Source organism: Giraffa tippelskirchi, chromosome 4, assembly GCF_054371585.1.
Source record: "Giraffa tippelskirchi isolate mGirTip1 chromosome 4, T2T-mGirTip1v1.2.pri, whole genome shotgun sequence".
In the NCBI taxonomy this organism is placed as follows: Eukaryota; Metazoa; Chordata; class Mammalia; order Artiodactyla; family Giraffidae; genus Giraffa; species Giraffa tippelskirchi.
Window position 1 is genome coordinate 205615748 of NC_137278.1, and position 19944 is coordinate 205635691.

General features: G+C 50.6%; 1 protein-coding gene across 5 annotated transcripts in view; it reads left to right on the forward strand.

Moving 5' to 3' along the window:
• The window catches only part of SREBF2 (sterol regulatory element binding transcription factor 2), a 56885-nt gene that overhangs the window by 25972 nt on the left and 10969 nt on the right, over positions 1–19944 (forward strand). For 2 of the 5 annotated variants that reach the window (XM_081587699.1, XM_081587702.1), the window contains exons 4-13: positions 457–603; positions 1997–2218; positions 3224–3338; positions 3502–3701; positions 7974–8166; positions 8785–8966; positions 9798–10074; positions 12792–12961; positions 17953–18121; positions 19599–19716. In XM_081587699.1, the coding sequence (XP_081443825.1) occupies positions 457–603; positions 1997–2218; positions 3224–3338; positions 3502–3701; positions 7974–8166; positions 8785–8966; positions 9798–10074; positions 12792–12961; positions 17953–18121; positions 19599–19716 (1793 nt within the window). Of the gene's footprint in view, positions 1–456; positions 604–1996; positions 2219–3223; positions 3339–3501; positions 3702–7973; positions 8167–8784; positions 8967–9797; positions 10075–12791; positions 12962–13147; positions 13223–17952; positions 18122–19598; positions 19717–19944 lie in introns of all 5 variants that reach the window. The other 3 variants (XM_081587703.1, XM_081587704.1, XM_081587698.1) reach the window with 2 other exon arrangements.

A 19944-nucleotide genomic window follows, 5' to 3' on the forward strand; every position in this document is an offset into this window, starting at 1 on the left:
CATCCTCTATCCATGGGATTTCCCAGGCAAGAATACTGGAGTGGGTTGCCATTTCTTTCTCAGGGGGATCTTCCTGACCCAGGGATCTAGCCATGTCTCCTGCTTGGCAGGCAGATTCTTTATCACTGAGCCACTCACGAAGCCCTAAACCCTCTTTAGCTGTGCTCTTTCTCCCCTGCAACCCAGTAGTCAAGCTACATTATCAGTGTTATGAAAATTTTATCATTCTTGTCTGGAGGGTCTTTGCAGCAAGAAGTAATGCAAAACAGAAAAATAGCACTACCAGGACTTCCTTGGTGTCCAGTGGCTAGGACTTCATGTGTCCTTTGCAGGGGGTATGGGTTCCATCCCTGGTCTGGGAACTTAAGGTCTCAGATGCTGGAGGGTGCTGCCAAAAGAGAGAAAAAAAGACATACAGTGCTCCCTTTCTTTTCCTTTTCTTCCTTTTCCATGCAGGTCCTGGTACAGCCTCAGATCATCAAGACAGACTCCCTTGTCTTGACCACACTGAAGACAGATGGCAGCCCTGTGATGGCCGCAGTCCAGAACCCCGCCCTCACTGCTCTCACGACCCCCATCCAGACAGCCGCCCTGCAAGTTCCGGTAAGAGCTGCGCCCCCCTCTTTCTTTGGGGTATTAGGCCTCAGAGATGTTAATAAAGCCTCTAATACTGAATAGATGCAGAAACTCTATGGAATGAGTCAAATTGCAAAATCACCCCTTTTTAGTATTTTTTTTTCCCCTTGAGAAGTGCCAGTGCTGAGTGTTATGTGGGAGTCCTAGGGTTTATGAGCAGCAAGGAAGGGACCGCAGGGGAGCTGCAGGTCCACACAGGACCATCCGCCTCTTAGGTCCTGCCGATGGAGGTTTAGCTTCTGAAGGACCCTAGGCAGGGAGGGGCTTCAAGGTGGGGCATGGAAGGTCCCATACTTCAGGTGTAGGGTCTTGATCATTGTCCGCATCTTGTGGCCGGAGAGTCTGACAGAAAAAAGTGATCAGAAATCAAAAGTAAGCGTTATTCATAAAAGCCGAAAACCAGAATCAACCCAGCTATCCATCCAAAAAGGACTATTGATACATACAGCTACGTGGCTGACCTTCAGAAATAGTATGCTGAGCAAAAGATGCTGATCGCAAAGAATTTATTCTGATGTTTCCAGTGTATGAAGTTTAGGAAGACGGTGATATAAGTCAGAGCAGTGATTACGAAGATGGGGAAGGTGCGTGCAGGAACTTAGTCGGGAAATAAAAAGGGTCTGTGTCTTCATCAGGGTTATGTTGGTTACACACACTGTATTTTACATACATCACAACTGCATTAAGTTGTACACTTGAAATGTGTGCTTTTGACTGTGAATTATTTCTTGATGACTCATGCATTTGAGAAGCATTTTTTCTGCTCATTGGCCACTTGGGTATTGAGGCCGTTTGTTGAAGAAAATAAAACTAAAATTAGTGAAAATAGAAACAAAGGAAAAGCAGATCTAAGGGGAAAACAGGGGGAGCCTCCATAGTTGGTGTGTTTATTTAATAAAATGGCTCTGATTGTCACGTCCGCCCTTGAGGGTTTTGATGGTCAAATTGTGTAAGGAAATCCAGTAAGTTAGTTCTCCGTCACATGAGAGGAAAACTTGTGTCACCCACAGAAGAAGCTTTTGTGGTTGGTGCAGCATTGTACACGAGCTCAGAGGCGGCTAATGGGTTGACGGCAAAGCAGAAACTGTAGACATTTTCTGGCATCCTTACACCAAAGGTTGGCGTTGATCCACATTAATGCTGTTGTGGCACAGGCTAACCAGCAGTGACTCTGAAAGGGCACAGTGCCCAAGATACCGTGGCTCCCAGGGCTTCCAGACTTGATTATCCCAAGCAGGGCATCAGACCACACCAAGCATTTTCAGGTGATGCCACGTGGCCCAGGGCCAGCAGGTTCGTGTCCTGAGGTTGCTTTACTCACGCTAACCAGGCAGTCATTCTGACCTTGTGTCTGTTCTAGACCCTGGTGGGCAGCAATGGGACCATTCTGACCACAATGCCTGTGATGATGGGACAAGAGAAGGTGCCCATTAAGCAGGTCCCCGGGGGAGTCAAGCAGCTCGAGCCTCCCAAGGAAGGAGAAAGGCGGACGACACACAACATCATCGAGAAGCGGTATCGCTCCTCCATCAACGACAAAATCATTGAGTTGAAGGACCTGGTCATGGGGACTGATGCCAAGGTGGGTGCCAAGCAGAATGCTGTCTCATGCCCCATCATCTCCCCTCTGTCTGTCTTTGGTCTGGGAATTTAGGGAAGACCCAAGCCCAAGCGAGTGAATGCAGGATTAGATAAAGGTGCTTTCTTATTAAACCATCTTGGTGTTTTGAAATTCCAAGATTATAAAGTATTAGCTGTTGGGAGTTGGTCAGGCAGTAGCTTTCCTGGACCTTTGACTCTGCTCTGCAGTGGTGGCTACTCACTGCCTCCCCACAACCATCGTGTCACAGGCTCCTGCCGCTCACTGACGGCCAAGTACAGGACCGTGTGCTCCTCTTAGTCAGCCAGTGGCATTTTTGGCGAATGTTTAATCATATTCATGGATGGCTAGCAATATTTTAACCTTTTAGGGAGAAGATAAAATGTAGATTGGGTCTTTGACCAAGAACAAATAAGAGGAAATTGATTTTTCATGTACTTCTGGTGTTTCAATTAATGTATCTCTTGGCTTTGGCATGTAGATTTTTAAATCTATTATCTGTTTATCTTTACCTCTATTTTCAAAGAAAATACAATTTTCTTGGTAGCCTAAAAATCTGAAAGGTACTGATAACACCTTTATTTAAGATAACCATCCAACAGTGCTCTGGTGTTTTGTTTGTCGCTTATTTTCCTTAAAGTTTGTTTTGGTGTGAGGATTATTATAGGAAGTAGGAACAACAGCTCATATTTAGTGCTACTATGTGCCAGGCCAGAGGCTAAGCTCTTTACACATATTATCTCTTTTAACCCTCATGGCAAGCCTATGACTCATATACTGTCATTATCCCTATTTCACAGAGGAGGAAAAGTGAGGTTCAGAGATGCTGAGTAACTTGTCCTGGGTTACACAGCTAGTTAGTGGAAGAATCAGGATCTGAACCCAGCAAGGACCTCCCACTCTAGAGCCTGAGCTCTGGGCCTCTGCTGCCCTCACTGTGGAGGCTGATCTGATACTGCTGTGTTTCTCACCCGTCTTCCTCCCCAGATGCACAAGTCTGGCGTTCTGAGGAAGGCCATCGACTACATCAAATACTTGCAGCAGGTCAATCATAAACTGCGCCAGGAGAACATGGTGCTGAAACTGGCAAATCAGAAGAACAGTAAGTGTGCTCGTTATAGGAGAAGTCCTGTGCTGACCACTGGGGAGGGTCCACGGATGTGTGTGCGAGGTGCCATCACGGGTGAAGCAGGACCAGGGGCTGTGCGTCCCTCCTAGCCCCACCCTGGCCCAGGTCGAGTGTTATAAAACAGACCGTTTGCCAGGTAGGGTTTTCTTTACAGAGCTCCTGAAGGGCATCGACCTGGGCAGCCTGGTGGACAATGACATGGACCTGAAGATTGATGACTTTAATCAGAATGTCCTTCTGATGTCGCCTCCGGCCTCCGACTCAGGGTCCCAGGCCGGCTTCTCCCCCTACTCCATCGACTCAGAGCCAGGAAGCCCTCTATTGGATGATGCAAAGGTAATGAGCTTTTGAAATCCTCTGACCCTGGGAATCTCTCCCATTCCCCGCCTAGTGGGGAGATTGCAGACAGAGGTCCAGGCCAGCTGTTCAGAGGCCTCGGGCTGGAGAGGAACAAGAATTATGTGAAATTAGGCACATACTGAAAACTAAAGAAAAAGAAGACTGACTCTGCCTGGGGAGACAGCCCCTGGTTTTATTGGTCTTTGCTGAAAGGGCCCATCAGAGAGGACTAAGGGCCGAATCCAGAACGGGGACACACAGCAGCTGTCACGCGGAGCTAGGAGTTGCTGGAGGCGCCTCATTGCTTTCTTGGCTGTAATGAGCCTGGCAAGACCGCTTTGTGAGGTTGTTCAGATGGGTTAGGATGAAGCTGCCTCTGGGTCCTCTTCGGGAAATGATTACAATTTTCAGTCTTAACAGATAACATTCCTACCAAGGGCCTTTAATTGTGGAAGAAAGCCCCTGGTAATGTTTAATGAAGTTAGTTAGAAGAGACTCAAGCCTAATGATTTTCCTAGGACCGTGTGGAGACCACTGGGGTTTGTGCTGTATTTTGACACTGGCAGTTTCTGGCTTCAAAAGCACAAAGTTTCCTTCTACCATAAGTTGTTGATCAGACTATTTATTGTAGCATCTGCTTAATTTTATTAAGGAAGCTCTATTTTTTAAATATTTTATAAGTGTGATTCTGTTTGGAAACACAAGTCCATATGACATACACCTTGAATTGGACAAGTGTCTGAATCATCAGAAGAAATTTTCAAGTGGCTTAAAAATGTGAAAAGGAATGACGTGGTATGTACACACCGGGAGTCAGGGGAGATCTGACTCCAGTCTGGTTCCCCAGGCCAGCAGAGCCTCTGCCTCCAGTTCTTCTGTAAAATAGGGAGAAAACAATGTTGTAGGTTTAGAATAGGTAAGCTTCTGAAAATAGATTCATACTAAAGTATGGTCTTTAGTCAACTTGGAGGTATAATTTATATGTGATAAGATACACCTATTTTACTGTATTGTACAATATGTTTTAATAAATATGTACACTTATGTAACTGACAATAATCATGATATAGAGGAAAGAACTGGAAGTATTTTTTGTAAGATCAGGTGGAAGATAAGAATGTCCAGAGGAATTCCCTGGTGGTCCAGTGGCTAGGACTCGATGCTTTCACTGCCAGTGGCCCAGGTTTGATCCCTGGTCGATGAACTAAGATCCTATAAGCCGCACTGCATGGCCAAAAAAAAAAGACAAAGATGCCCACTCTTGCCACTTTATTCAACATAGAATTGGAAATCCTAAAAAAGAAGTTAAAAGGAATCCAAATTGAAAAGGAAGATGTAAAACTGGCACTGTTTGCAGATGACATGCTACTATACATAGAAAATTCTAAAGACGCCACCAAAAAGCTACTAGACTAATAAATTTAGCAAGATTGCAGGATATAAAATTAATATACAGAAATTGGTTGCATTTCTATACTAACAAAGTACCAGAAAGAGAAATTAAGAAAACGATCTCATTTGCAGTTGCATCGAAAAGAATAACGTATCTAGGAATAAATCTGACTAAGTAGCTAAAAGACCTGTACCTGTAAGCCACTGATAAAAGAAACCTATAATGGTGATGGACACAGATGGAACAATATATCATGCTCGTGGACTGGAAGAGTTAATACTGCTAAAATGACCGTACACCTCAAGACAGTCTACAGATTCAGTGCAGTCCCTATCAAAATACCAATGACATTTTTCACAGAACTAGAAAAAAAAAATCCTAAAATTTATATGGCAACACACAGGACCCCAAGTAGCCAAAACAAGTCTTGAGAAAGGACAGTTGAGCTGGAGGTAGCAGGTTCCCTGATTTCAGTCATCAAAACAGTATGGTATTGGCACAAAACAGACACATAGATCCGTGGAACAGAATAGAAAGCCCAGAAATAAACCTACTTATGTGGTCAGTCAATCTGTGACAAAGGAGGTGAGGATATACAAAGGAGGGGAATGACAGCTTCGTCAGTAAACGCGGCTGGGAAAACAGGACAGCTCCATGCAAGAGAATCAGATGTATTACTTTCTCACACCATCTACAAAAATAAACTCAGAACAGATTAAGGACTTAAATTTAAGACCTGAAACCATAAAACTCCTAGAAGAAAACAGGCAGTGAGCTCTTTGTTATCCATCTCAGCAATATTTTTTTGAGTATGTCTCCTCAGGCAAGGGAAACAAAAGCAAAAATAAACAAATGGGACTACAGCAAACTAAAAAGCTTTTGCAGCAAAAGAAACTATCAGCAAAATAAAAGGGCCACCTACTGAATGGAAGATGGTATGTGTCTGATAAGGGGTTAATATCCAAAACATGCAAAGAACTTGTAGGATTCAACATCAGAAGAATTAAACAATTTAAAAATGGACCTGGGACACGAATATTTTTCCAGAGAAGACATACAGATGGCCAACAGGCACATGAAAAGGTGTTCAACATCAGTAATCATCAAGGAAATGCAAATCAGAACCACAGTGAGATACTACCTCACACCTGTCAGAATAGCTGTTTTCAAAAAGACAACAAATAACGAGTGTTGGCCAGAATGTGGAGAACCCTAGTGCACTGTTGGTGGGGACGTAAACTGGTGCAGCCACTATGGAAAGCTTCCCTGGTGGCTCAGACAGGGAACAGTCTGCAGTGTGGGAGACCTGGGTTCATCCCCTGGAGAAGGAAATGACTACCCACTCCAGTATTCTTGCCTGGAGAATCCCATGGACAGAGGGAGCCTGGTGGGCTACAGGCCATGGGGCCAAAAAGAGTCAGACACGACTGAGTGACTAACACACACGCACATTATGGAAAGCAGCATGGAGGGAGGTTCCTAACAAAAAGTTTAAAGTAGAACTACACCCAATTCAGCAGTTGCCCTTCTGGGTATTTTCTGAAGAAAACAGAAATACCAATATACCAATTTGAAAAGATATATGTACCCTTGTGTTTATTGCAGCCTTATTCACAATAGTCAAGGTATGAAAGCCACCTAAGTGCCTATAAATAGATGAATGGATAAAGAAGATGTGGTATATATGCAATGAAATACTAGCCATTAAAAAGAATGAAATCTTACCATTTGTGACACTGTGGATGGACCTAGAGGGTATTATACTAAAGTGAAATTAGTCAGACAGAGAATGACAAGTGTTGGTGAGGATGTGGAAGAAAGGGAACCCTCATCCAGCTGTTGTGGGAATGTCAGTTGGTGCAGCCACTATGGAAAGTAGTATAGAGGTTCCTCAAAAAGTTTAAAAGAGAACTACCATCCCATTCAGCAGTTCCACTTCTGGCTATTTTTCTGAAGAAAAAAAGCCATAAAAAAGAATGAAATTTGTGACAACTCGTATGATCCTAGAGGCTATTATGCTAAGTGAAATGAGTCAGACAGAGAAAGCTAACCACACATAATTTCACTTATATGTGGAATCTTAAAAAAAAAAAATGGACAAAACAGAAGCAGATGCTTAGATCAAGATAACAAATGGGTAATTGCCAGAGGGGAGGGGTTTGGGGGGGTGAGTGAAACAGGAGAGGGAGACTTAGAGATACAGACTTCCAGACAAAAAGTAAATGAGTCAGAGGGAGGAGCTTTACAACATGGAGAAAATAGTAATGTTGTGATAATTTTGTCTGGTGACAGATGGCAGCTAGATTTATTGTAGAGATAATGTCATGTATGAAAATAATCCAGGCGTGTTGTGCACCTGGAGCCAACATAGTGTTTGTAGATCAATTATACTTTAATTAAAAAATAACAATAAATGAATAAATCCTTTCTAGTTTAAAAAAAAATGATACAGAACATATTTATCTCCCGTGAATGTACACCTTTGCAGGAAATTCACCCATGCCTCTCCAGGCTCTGACTTAACTTGTGATTTTGCCTTCGGTCGCTTTAGATCAGCTTGCCTGTTGTGGAATTACACAGAAGCAGAATCCCTCAGGGTGTTCTCTTTTGTGTCAGAGCACTGTGGTAACAGCAGGGCCCCTCTACCTCCGGTCTTTAGAACGTGTTCTCCAAGGTGGCAAGGGGGCGAGGGCCCCCATGTCTGAGCAGCAGTGGGAGAGCGTGAACCTCTTAGTTCTGGCCTGAGTTTATTCCCATCCAGCTTCATGGTCTTGAATTTAAATCTCAGAGTCCCAATTCCGATATATATATAAAGTAAAATGCTATAAAAACCCACGTAAGTCTTCCTTCTCACCTCGCGGCCCCCTGTTTTGAAGGTCAAAGATGAGCCAGACTCTCCTCCGGTCGCGCTGGGCATGGTGGACCGCTCTCGCATCCTGCTGTGTGTCCTCACCTTCCTCTGCCTCTCCTTTAACCCCCTGACCGCTCTGCTGCAGTGGGGGGGTGTCCACGACACAGACCAGCACCCGCACTCAGGCCCTGGCCGCAGCATGCTGTCGCTCGAGTCAGGTAGGTGGAGGGCGCCTCATGCCACCGAGGCACGAGTGGGCTGCTGTGACGGGAGAAGGCCCTGCCCGCAACCCGCTTGGCTTGTCACCAGGTCCCAAAGGGCTTTCGCAGTGGGTCCCCACCTGCTTGCTTCTGATAGTGACTGGCATCAGTCTCATGTACAAGTAACAGGGCAAACGTAAGTTCAGTCAGAAATAGTGAAACAAATCAGGACCCTGCTCGGCTGTAATTGGGGGTTTGGGGGTGTGCCTGTTTGGAGGAGGATGTGGTCTTACTGCCTGAGTCGTTAAACCAGTGGCCGAGCCCTGCCTTGGCCAACAAAGATTTGTGTGGCATTCTGCTCCATGGTGACAAGGGCTCCAGGGCTCCTATTGAGGCTGTGGAGTTGTCCCAGATTTTCTAGTGTGGATTAACTGCATGTATTTATTCCTGCCCTAAGCACTTAGACATTGTTACTAAATGAAGCAATCACATTTGTTGCAAACATGAGGGAGGAGGCTGCTTCCTGTCACCCCGAGGGGTTGGTCACCCCGAGGGACTGCTTCCTGCAGTCCCCCCAGGGCTGTCCTCCGTGGGGGGGCCCTTCCTCACGGGCTCAGCTGAGACGCTCCTTCATAGGCTCCAGGGGCTGGCTCGACTGGATGATGCCGACGCTCCTCCTGTGGCTGGTGAATGGCGTGATCGTGCTGAGCGTCTTTGTGAAGCTGCTGGTTCACGGGGAGCCGGTGATCCGGCCACACTCGCGCTCCTCAGTCACCTTCTGGAGACACCGGAAGCAGGCAGACCTGGACCTCGCCCGGGTGAGTCTGCACACCGGCTCAGAGACCGTCCTGCTCAGAGCGTGGGCGTCCTCTGTCCCTCTTCTTCAGGGTCCTCTCTTAAAGGTACAGGAAGGAAGGTTCAGGTGTCACACTCATTGCATGATGGGAAAGGAGAAGAGCGTTGACCCCAGTTTCCCAAGTGTGGCCCCCGGGAATGAGAAAAACACAGACAGTGTCTTCAATACAGGGCAGCAGACTGTCCACTAGGCCCTCTCAGGTTGGCAGAGACCTGTTCAGATCCTCGGTCAGAGTAGTTTCACTGGATATTTGTCTAAAACTGTAGTTCTCAAACTTCAGGGTCATCAGGACCACCCCAAGGGCCCACCCCAGAGGTTCTGAGTCAGTAGGGGGGGAAGGGGTGGGATGGAAAACCAGGAATTCACATATCTAACAAGATCCCAAGGGTTGATGATGCTCCTGGTCTCTGGGAACCACACTTTGAGAACCTAAAAGTCTAAAAGATGACAGGGTTCATCGTCTCCATCCATGTTATCATCTGTGTATGAAAGGTACCGTGGGACATTCTGAGTAGAATCTTTGCTTAAAAACAGAACACGGTACAATCCCAGTTTAGCAAAGAGGCTGGAAGGAAGTATATCAGAATGGCAGCAGTCTTTCTAGGGGATAAGATTCCAGGTAATTTCTTTGTACTTTTCTGTAGCTTTCTGAGTTTTCCCAGATTTTTCTTCACTAAGCATGCATTACTCTGATAACCTGGAGAGCTGAAGAGAAAGGAAGAGTTTTCACTAAAGCGAAACTAAACGGCCGCCCCAAGGCTGGCAAACGTTACAACCTCTCACTTCCCGGCAGGGGGACTTTGCGGCTGCCGCGGCCAACCTGCAAACCTGCCTGTCGGTACTGGGCCGGGCCCTGCCCACCTCCCGCCTGGACCTGGCCTGCAGCCTCTCCTGGAACGTGATCCGCTACAGCCTGCAGAAGCTGCGCCTGGTGCGCTGGCTGCTCAAGAAGGTCTTCCAGCACCGGCGGGCTGCCCCAGCTACTGCTGCAGGCTTCGAGGAGGAAGCGAAGACCAGCGCCCGGGACGCAGCCCTGGCCTACCACAGGCTGCACCAGCTGCACATCACAGGTGAGGGCTGGCCGCCACGGCCCGGCCTGCCTCCCAGTGCCCCGTGCCGTTGCCCCACCCGGGCTCAGTTTGCCAGTTTTCTGCCCCAGATGAACAAAGTCCCCTTTACAACACTCGTCAAGGATGGTTAGACCAACCCTCCACCCATGGCCACGGCTGTGAAGGTTGCAGTTCATCATTACGTGTACTTAGTCGCTCAGTCGTGTCCAGCTCTTAGCGACCCCATGGACTGTAGCCCACCAGGCTCCTCTGTCCATGGAATTCTCCAGGCAAGAATGCTGGAGTGGGTTGCCATGCCCTCCTCCAGGGGATCTTCCCAACCCTGGGATCGAACCCAGATCTTCCATATTACAGGCAGATTTTTTACTGTCTGAGCCACCGGGGAAGTCTTTCATCATTATAAGACGCGTGTTTTTTTTCACTTTAACATCTCTGCACCAGGCTGTGTCCTCTACACATTGAGTGAGTTGGCAGTGCTTTCTCCTTGGTGATACTTAAGGTAATGGAGAAACTTAAAATTGATGGCATCTTAGAATCAGTGAAACATGATCCTTTATTTCATTCCACGAAGTCCTGCTATAATAGAGAAGCAGATTGGTCAGCAGGTAAATTACAGTTCAGTGTGGTTTAGGGGTCACAAGAGAGTTGGGTTTCAGTTGGGAGGGAGGGGTCCCTGTTGGGCAGGGCCCTGAATGGCTTCATGTCAAGTATCGACTTTGCGTGCAAGGAGGCGTTTGAGTTCACCAACTCTGCTGAAGGGATGTGCCTTCTGGGCCAGGGGACGTGTTCCCAAGGAGAGCCCCTCCGCCTGATGGTTTCCCCAGGCGGGCTGTGTGAGGGGAGGGTGACGGGAGCCAGCATAGTGGGGCGATGTCATCATCAGGCCTGTGCTCTGAAGCCAAGAAGATTCGCTCCGATAGAGAGGCTGCCTTTGGGAGGCCCTGTGGGAGCGGGTGCAGGTGCCTAGAGGACAGACAGAGAAGAAGAAGCAGGTGGGGTTGACAGGCCTTGCGGACTCATTGCATGGGAAGGGTAAGGAAAATTGGGTAAGGGGCTTCTCTCTCTTGCTTGAGAGTTGGGGTGAATCATGTTGCCACCAACAAAGGTGGGGAGAACAGAAGACACACAGCTTTCTAGGGAGGAGGTGAGACATCCAGCTCGAGACCCTTGCCCAGGAGACACTGAGGAGGGCTATTTAGTGATGGGGGCCGCGCCGGATCTGTTGTCCACGGAAAGGAGCCGGGTCTCTGATCTGCGGGTGAGGATGAAAGCCATGGGCACTGATGAGAGGGCTTGTGATGAAAGGGCCCCTGCAGGGCATGTGGGAGGAGACCCGCACGGAAAGGACAGGACAGGGACAGGGAGTGGGGCAGAGGCTGACCTGAGAGATGGTCAGGCAGGAGAGGCTGAGAGCCTTGGTGTGTGGGGAGGAAAGGGTTCAAGAAGGGAGGTTGCTGCTGGGATGTGAGTAAGACAAGGGCAGAGAGCAGCCATGGGCACAGCGACAGGAAGGCCGTAGGAGGCCCTGGTGGCTGGGGGAGCTTCACTTGAGGGTGGGGCGCTCCCAGGCCCCGGGGGGATGGAGATGAGAGGCTGGGGCAGCTGTGGGGCTGAAACACCTGCGGCCTCGTAGAGCTCTCACAGCTGGGCCCCATGTGCGACCTTCCCTGCTTCCCCATCCATCCTGACCCCTGGAGATGGAGCAGGCTCCATCCAGGTCTCTAATCCGGAAGCTGCAGCTGTTCGGGAGAATTCCAGCTGGGATAGTTCACACTGCACACTCACCCAGCACTCGGTGGGGGTGGGCCTGGCCCTGAGCAGGGCCCTGAGAGGACAGAGGTGACCGAGAAATGACATGGTCCCCACGCTGCCCTCCACCTGCTTTCCCTGCAAAGGAGAAGAACCAATACCTCAATATCTGTGCCGAATGAGTCTGGGGCCTGATATGAGACCAGAGAGGCTGGGCGGGGTCGGGAGGCCAGGCTGGGCACCCCCAGGGGGCCAGCCTGTCCCCCCAAAAGCAAGGCAACTGCTTGCGCTGGCCACCTCCCCTTGCTGTATTGAGGACCAAGGCAGGTGGCAGGTGAGAGCCTCGGAGACTTTAACGTGCCCTGGGGTCGGGTCCCGACCTCAGGGTCACCGCAAGGGAGCCGTGCGGCCCTCACCAGAGGATGCACTAAGCCTCTCCTGGCCGTCCACCTCCCCGCCAAGACGTGTCCGGCCATCATGGCCCAGTTTAGTATAGCTTCCTTCTCTCAAAAGGGTGTGTGCTTATAGACTGTGAGGTCTTGTTGAAGCAAGATAAATTCAGATCAGTTCTTATTTTTCTTTAACCTTTCTTGCACCATTTGGAAACACGGGACTGTATTAGCAGAACATGGCCATGCTGTTGACACGGTTTGGGAAAATGCTGCCGCTCGCTCCCCTGAGTCCTATCCACTGACCTGCAGTCCTGACCACTTCCGTTACTCAGGGCTGGGGCCGCGGGCCAGGCGCTTGACCTGTGCTTTCTCTTGTCCTCAACCACCTGTGAGGTAGAAGGGAACACAGAGCTACTGAGTCACAGGGCTGGGCCCCATCCAGGGCTGTCTGATTACAGAGTCTACCAGCTTCCCCGCTGTGGTTCTGTTCTTGCTCTGATGGTGCTGGAGGAGGCAGGAGAAAGCGTGGGTTGAGGGCATCTGTCAACATTCGTTGTCCCGTTTCTGCCACCATAGGCAAGCTTCCCGTGGGATCCGCCTGTTCAGACGTACACATGGCCTTGTGCGCAGTGAACCTGGCCGAATGTGCTGAGGAGAAGATCCCGCCGAGCACGCTGGTGGAGATCCACCTGACCGCCGCCATGGGGCTCAAGACCAGGTGTGGAGGCAAGCTGGGCTTCCTGGCGGTAAGTGTCCTTCACTTCCCTCCCCTGGACCTTCTCAGAGTGCCCTTCCTAGCCAAGTGAGTGAGTGAAAGTTGCTCAGTCATGTCCAACTCTTTGTGACCCCATGGACCGTAACCTGCCAGGCTCCTCTGTCCATGGAATTCTTCAGGCAGGAATTCTGGAGTGGGTTGCCATTCTCTTCTCCAGGGGCTCTTCCTGACCCAGGGATTGATCCCGCATCTCTTGCATTGCAGGCGGATTCTTTACTATCTGAGCCACCAGGTAAGCCCTTCCCAGCCAGGAGCCAAGATGTAAAACTTGGTGTGGACCCTGCCCTCAGGTGCTGAAGAGGCTAATCCGTGACTCTTCCGCTTAGAACCTTCTAGTTGTGTCTCCTGGTTCTGTTATTAACTGGGAAGGCGTTCTGTTTGGTACCTTGTGTGGATCACGGCACTGTGGGTTTAGAAGGGGAAAACACTGTATGTCTTGTGAGGGGCTCGCGTCAAACTCCAGATGGAGACCGTGGTTTCCTCCAGTGTGCCTGGCATAGTGCCAGCCTCGGGAACCCACAACTGGATAATTCACAGACTGTGTTGCCAACTCATTCACAGCCTCTGCTGACCTCAGGCTTTCTGTTCCTCCAGCAGACACAGACATGTCTTATTCAGTGTTGGCTTTGGGTTGGCTGCCCAGCACATCAGCTGTGTTCAGCATAGAATGATCCTATCCCCCCATCCGTGTCCATATCTCATTAACAGCACTGATGCGCTGAGAATGAGCAGGAACGTGCCCTGTGCCGACACTGATGTGCTTGAAGTGTGTCACCATAATCTGGGTGACAGAGAGCATAGGAGAGGAAGACCGTGTTTCCAAGACCCAAATAAGAGGTTCATTCAGCAAAGGTTACTGAGGCCAGGCACTCCCCGGGGAGGACGTGCAGTGGCGAGCAGGACCTTCGCCCTGCGGGGGGAGCTCACAGTCGGGCAGAAACACAGACCAGGCCCAGGCCTTTGGGGCGGCAGGATGAGGTGGGGTCTGGATGGCTGCCCGGAGAGCACGCTGGGCTCCCGACCCCATCTTAGAGGAAGTCAAGGTGGACTCTCTGGGCTGGGAGCAGTCCTAGAGCCCTGGACCGGTGTGATCACATTTCTCACTTCTCTGCCCCCCAAGAAGTTTTCAAGGCATAATCGAAATACAACATACACACAGAAAAATGTGTCCATTTTAACTTAGCAACTTGATAAATTTTCACACAGTGAACTTACCCATGTAACAGCCACCCAGATCAAGAAGTTGTGTGTTCCCATCACCCCCAGAGGCCTCCTGCAGGCCTTCCCATGCTGCCCCCCACAGAGGTGACCATTGTTCTGAATTCCATCACTGTAGTTTAACCTCCCTGCTGTCTGTTGTTCCTGGAAGCTTTTTATTGGAGTACAATATGCCTATAGAAAAGTATGCAAATTATAAATACACAGGTCAGTGACTTCACAGAAGGAACACACCCTTATAACCAACAGACAGATCCAGAAACAGAACACGACCCAGAGCCCAGAAGCCTCCCCTGGGGCCCTTGCCGTCAGCAAACTGTCCCTCCCTCCGCCAAGCCCCTCAGCCAGGTAACCACCATCCTGATGACCTCAGATGTTTTGCATCTATAAACTTCATATGAGGAGAGCCACACATGTGTCCTGTAGCTCTCTGCCCTCTTTCAGTGCCACGTGTATGGTTCATGTATGTTGTTGTGTGGTTACAGGTTGCCCATTCTCATCACTTCACGGGAGTCCACTGTATGACCAGACACTCACTCGTGGACTTGGGGGTCGTTTCCTGTTTTGGTTACTGTGAGGAGTGCTGCTGTGAACACTCCTGTTCCTCTCTCAGTGGACGTGTACCTGCATTTCTGGCCTGGCGCTGCTAGCTCAGAGGTTTTGCATATGCTCAGCTTCAGTAGCCACAGCCTGGCGGTTTTCCAAAGTGGATGAACCCGTTTTCACTTCGCCAGCAGTGTAGAGAGTTTCAGTTCTGTACCCTCAGGAGACACAGGATAGTTTGGGGTTTTTAGCCCTTCTGGTGGTATCTCACAATTTTCATTCGCAATTCCCAGGTGGTTAAAGATGTGCGCCCCTTTTCCTGGGCCATTTGGATCGTCTCCTTTGTGAACGCCCTGCTCAAGCCTTCCGCCTGTTTTTCATTTGTGATGTCTGTCTGTCTGTTGGGCCATTTGGATCATCTCCTTTGTGAACGCCCTGCTCAAGCTTTCCGCCTGTTTCTCGCTTGTGATGTCTGTCTGTCTGTTGGTTCGCGGCGTCCTCCGCTCTGAGCCGTCGTCGCAGGTGTGCTTGGCGTGTGTCTCCCACTCTGCAGCCTGCTTGTTCTCTCTCGGTGGTGTTGATCAATAAGCACAAGTCCTCAATGTTCATGAAATCTAGTCTGTTCTTTTCCTTAGCAGATATATCATGTCCTGTTTCGTATTCCTTTATCCTACCTCAGTGTCATGAAAATACTAAGTGTCTGATAGGCCTGTTATTTTTAAATGTCGCACATGGGTCCATAATCCACTTGGAACTGGTTTTTGTATGGATTAGAGGCAGAGATGCCAGATCTACTTTCTTTTTCACATGTCTGTCTCCCTGTTCCAGAATCTGTTGTTAAAATGACTGTCCGCTCCCTGCCGCACCCGGTGGCCCCTTTTGTATAAACTAAATGCCTGCGTGTGAGGACTGTGCTTCTGGTCAGCTCCGTTGTGCACCACAGTAGCACCCACCCCTGGTGACCATGTATCTAATGCGTCTTGGTGTCTGGAAGTGTCGGTCCTCTGGCTCTAGGGACTAGTGTTTGCTGTTTACCTTCCCGCGCACACTTTAGGATCATTTCCATCAGCCCGGAAATCCCAGTGGGGTTTTGATTGTCCTTGTTGCCAAGACACAGCTGCTCTGTGAGAGGGACTCATCCATTTGAGGAAGGCATGTGTGTAGCAGCTGAGGATGGGGGGGGTGGTCCCCCAGTGAGTGCCCCACCCCCCTGAAAACGTTGAGTGTGCCTAACAAGCAGTGAGCAGCTTTTTGTTACTGCGGTTGTTTTGTTTTCTTGGCCATGCAGCACAGCATGTGGGATCTTGTGTCTTTGTTTTTCTCTTTTCTTCTGGACTGTACCACGCATCCTTTTCTTTTGGATTCAGGCAACCGTCTCCAGGTCCTCCCGAGAGAGCCAGTCTCCTTGGTCCACATCCTTTGAATGACACTTTGGCAGGGCTATTTCTGACCCTGGCATTCAAATCTTCTAAGACCATCACATTAGCTGATGGTGCTCAGAGCCCAATAAAGGTCAGAACCATCAGGCTGAACCAGCAGAGGAAGCAGCCTCCTGGGTTGTGAAGACGAGGCTGCTGTGTGATGGCTGAGGCCCAGCCCAGCAGCCGCTCCTCCTCCAGGCTCCCTGCACCACGCTCTTCTCTCTCCCCTCCTTCCTTCTCTGCTGAGTTTCTCATTCAGACTGTACTAAATCAAGTGGTTTTATGGGTTTTAGAATAAAGATTTGTTGTTGTTGTTCAGGCACTATGTTGTATCCAACTCTTTGTGACCCCGTGGACTGTAGCACACCAGGCTTCTCTGTCCTCCGCTGTCTACCGGAATTTGCTCAAATTCATGTCCATTGAATCAGCAATGCTATCTATCTATCTCATCCTCTGCTGTCCCCCTTCTCCTTTTGCCCTCAGCCTTTCCCAGCATCAAGGTCTTTTCCAGTGAGTCGACTCTTCACAACAGGTGGCCTAAGTATTGGAGCTTCAGCATCAGTCCTTCCAGTGAATATTTAGGGGTGATTTCCTTTAGGATTGACTGGTTGGATCGCCTTGCAGTCAAAAAAAAAAATGGCACAATTTCTGAAAACATGGATGGACATCATTGTCCCTGCAGGTTTATCACTGGGCCCTGGAGTGATGTTATCTTGTGGGCAGAAGAGGGGCTTGGGAAGCAGTGGCTCTCCAGCAAAGATGCTTTCAGAGTCTTTTCCTCACTAGACCAGTGTTCTTATCAAGGGCTCACCCAGGGATGGCAGGGGGTTCTCTCATTTTTTTTTTTAATATTCATTTATTTATGTGCTTGGCTGTGTTGGGTCTCAGTTGTGGCACACAGGATCTTCATCACCGCGTGTGGACTCTCTAGTTGTGGCGCGCGGGCTCAGTAGTTGGCAGCACATGGGCTCAGTTGCTCCGCAGAATATGGGATCTTTAGTTCCCCAAACAGGGATCGAACCCGCGTCCACCTGCACTGCAAGGCGGGTTCTTAACCACTGGAGCACCAGGGAGGTCCCAGGGGGTTCTCTGGAGGGTGGACAAAGCCCTTGCAGGGCCAGCCTTGGGGAAGGGGCATCACGCAGGCCTGCTCACGTCCTGGACGAGCCTCGGGACAGCCCTCTCACTCCAGCGCTTTCTAGACTGACAGCGACGGTAAATGACAGTCGCCGGCCACTTGCCAAGTGCTTGTTCTAATCTCTTCAGACTCGGAGGTGAAAGAGATGAAAATGAGTCAAAGCAGAACATAGTTTTACGTAAAAATACTCTGAAAGATATGTAATTAAAATGGCAGATGAGAAAAAGTCTCGGGGCCGCCTGGCTGGAGTGCAGGGTTAGACAGGGTTGAAGGCAGGCATGCTGGTGGCGGGGGGCGGGGGGGGGCCTGGGAGAGCCCGGCTCAGCTCAGCAGGTTGGATGCCAGCACGGCCAAGAACAAGATTCAAGTCAGGTTGGGCAGACTCAGCAGGACAGGGTGCAGCCGAGTCCCCAAGGGTGCCCCTTCCCTCTGGGGTTTGTCATTGAGCCCGGCAGGTTCCCCCGGAGCCATCGCCCTGGTTTCCGTGGGGGTGTCTACTTCCAGGCATGGAGGGTCCCAGCCCTCCTGCTGGCCCCCCTTTCCTAGCCTGCCTCCACCCTGGTGGTACTTTCTAATGGCTTCCCGCTGGCCACAGCCGGTGTCTGCCACCCCGGTGTCACGGTGGTCCTTGTCCTTCCACAGAGCTACTTCCTCAGTCGTGCCCAGAGCCTGTGTGGCCCCGAGCGCAGCGCCGTCCCCGACTCGCTGCGCTGGCTCTGCCATCCCCTGGGCCAGAAGTTTTTCATGGAGCGGAGCTGGTCGGTGAAGTCGGCTGCCAAGGAGAGTCTGTACTGTGCCCAGAGGAACCCAGGTGAGAACGCCTTGCCCCCTGGCGGCCCCTGGTGCTGCCCCCAGACACATGGAGACACAGGGTGCCTCGGCCGCAAGTTCCTTACACTCAGGAGCTCGTGAGCCTGGTCACCAGCGAAGCTGGGTTTGCAGCTCACCGCTGGGCCACTCAGAGCCCATGGTCCTGGCATCAGTCACCCCGCCCCACATCCCCAAGGGTGACTGAGCGCCAGCCGAAATCTTGCCCTTGTGCCGGGCACTGTGGAGACTTGGAGGGTGTGGAGGAGCTGCTTGCTGACCCCGGTCTCCCGCTCCCGCCGGAAAACAGACAGACATAGACGGAGCAGTTAGGAAACAACAGGCGACAGACGGTTGTCAAGTGCTCAGGGTGGTGGCAGAGACAGGGCTCTGGGCATTGGGAGGAGAGGCTGGCTGGCTGTCCCCCGGTATCTGACGGTGATCAGAGTCGACTCGCCCGGCCTCGGAGTGGGCCGAAGAGGCCGGTCGGGTTGGCCCAGGCTTGAGCAGCCAGTGGCTTTGTGCTGTCTGCACTTTTCCTCTCTCTGAACTGGGAGTGTGGGGAGTCAGACGTGGTTGGCAGGTTCAGGGGTGTGTGTCAAGCATTTTGTGGGGAAGGAGGGGTCCACTGTCGTTACTTCTCAATAACTCTGTTGTTCAAAGTAAGAATGACGTGCAACCCCAGAGAGTAAGGGTGAAAGCAGAAGCCGTCATCAGTCTCGGCTGCGTGGCCAGGCTGCTGTGTCTGCAGCGGAGGCTGCCCCTGGCTCTCACGCCTCTGTTGGCTCTGGTTCTAGGCCTTGTCGCCCAGAATATGTTCATAGGTGTCCTGCCTCCCCATCCTTGTCAAGTTGAAACCCACACGTCTGTGGCGTGTGAGTGAGGGGAAGGGCCTGGTGATGCCCTGTTTGGGGCCTGCCAATCGGGGGACTTGGTGACAGACAGCTGTCATTGCCAAGCATTGCCAGGCCTCTTGTTTAATCGGCTCAGCCAGACAACTTCTGGCCACGGGTCTTGTGTGGCTCTTAAGCGGGAGCTGGCTCTTCTTCACCCTGTCAGGTAGGGGCCTTGGTGGCCGTCCTCCTGAGCCACAGGAGAAGGGGCAGCCTCTGAGACTTGGGGTGGCTGTCCACCTTCCTGGTTTCTGTTTTCTGACAAGGGTCGTGGCCACCACCTTACTGCTCCCAGCCTTGAATGAAAGGATTGAGCATTATTATGCTGAGACACAGCACCCCTCACACCCACTGCTGGAGCCAGTCTAGAACTCAAGTAGTCTTAGACTTGACCACCCTCCCCCTGCCCACCCCCCACTTCTGACTGTGCAAGGAGCAGTTCTGGGGTTTGGTTGGGGAGGTTTGGCCCCATTGAGAGGGGATATCTGTTCCTGGATTCCTCCCCCATGCTCTGTTTTCTCTGTAGGACAAACTGAGCTCATAAGTGAGTCCCTCTCACCCCTCTCCTGGCTTCCTCCTCTTCTTCAGCTGACCCCATTGCCCAGGTGCACCAGGCCTTCTGTAAGAACCTGCTGGAGCGAGCTGTGGAGTCCTTGGTAAAACCTCAGGCCAAGAAAAAAGCTGCAGACCAGGAAGAGGAGAGCTGGTATGGACCCTGAATGCCAACCCCCCACCACCACCTGCCTCAGGCCACCTCCCTGGGCAGTGCAGATGTGGCTCTGAGATCCACCTGCCTTGAAGGAAACGAGCCCCAGGGTGGGGGCGGCAGGGAAATCCAGTGACTCTTTGGTGTTGATGTCTCAAGCCTGGCAGCCCCACGAGAGCCCACTGTGGGCTCAGAGCTGGCTTCTTTGCTTCTTGCTGCCCCACCAAG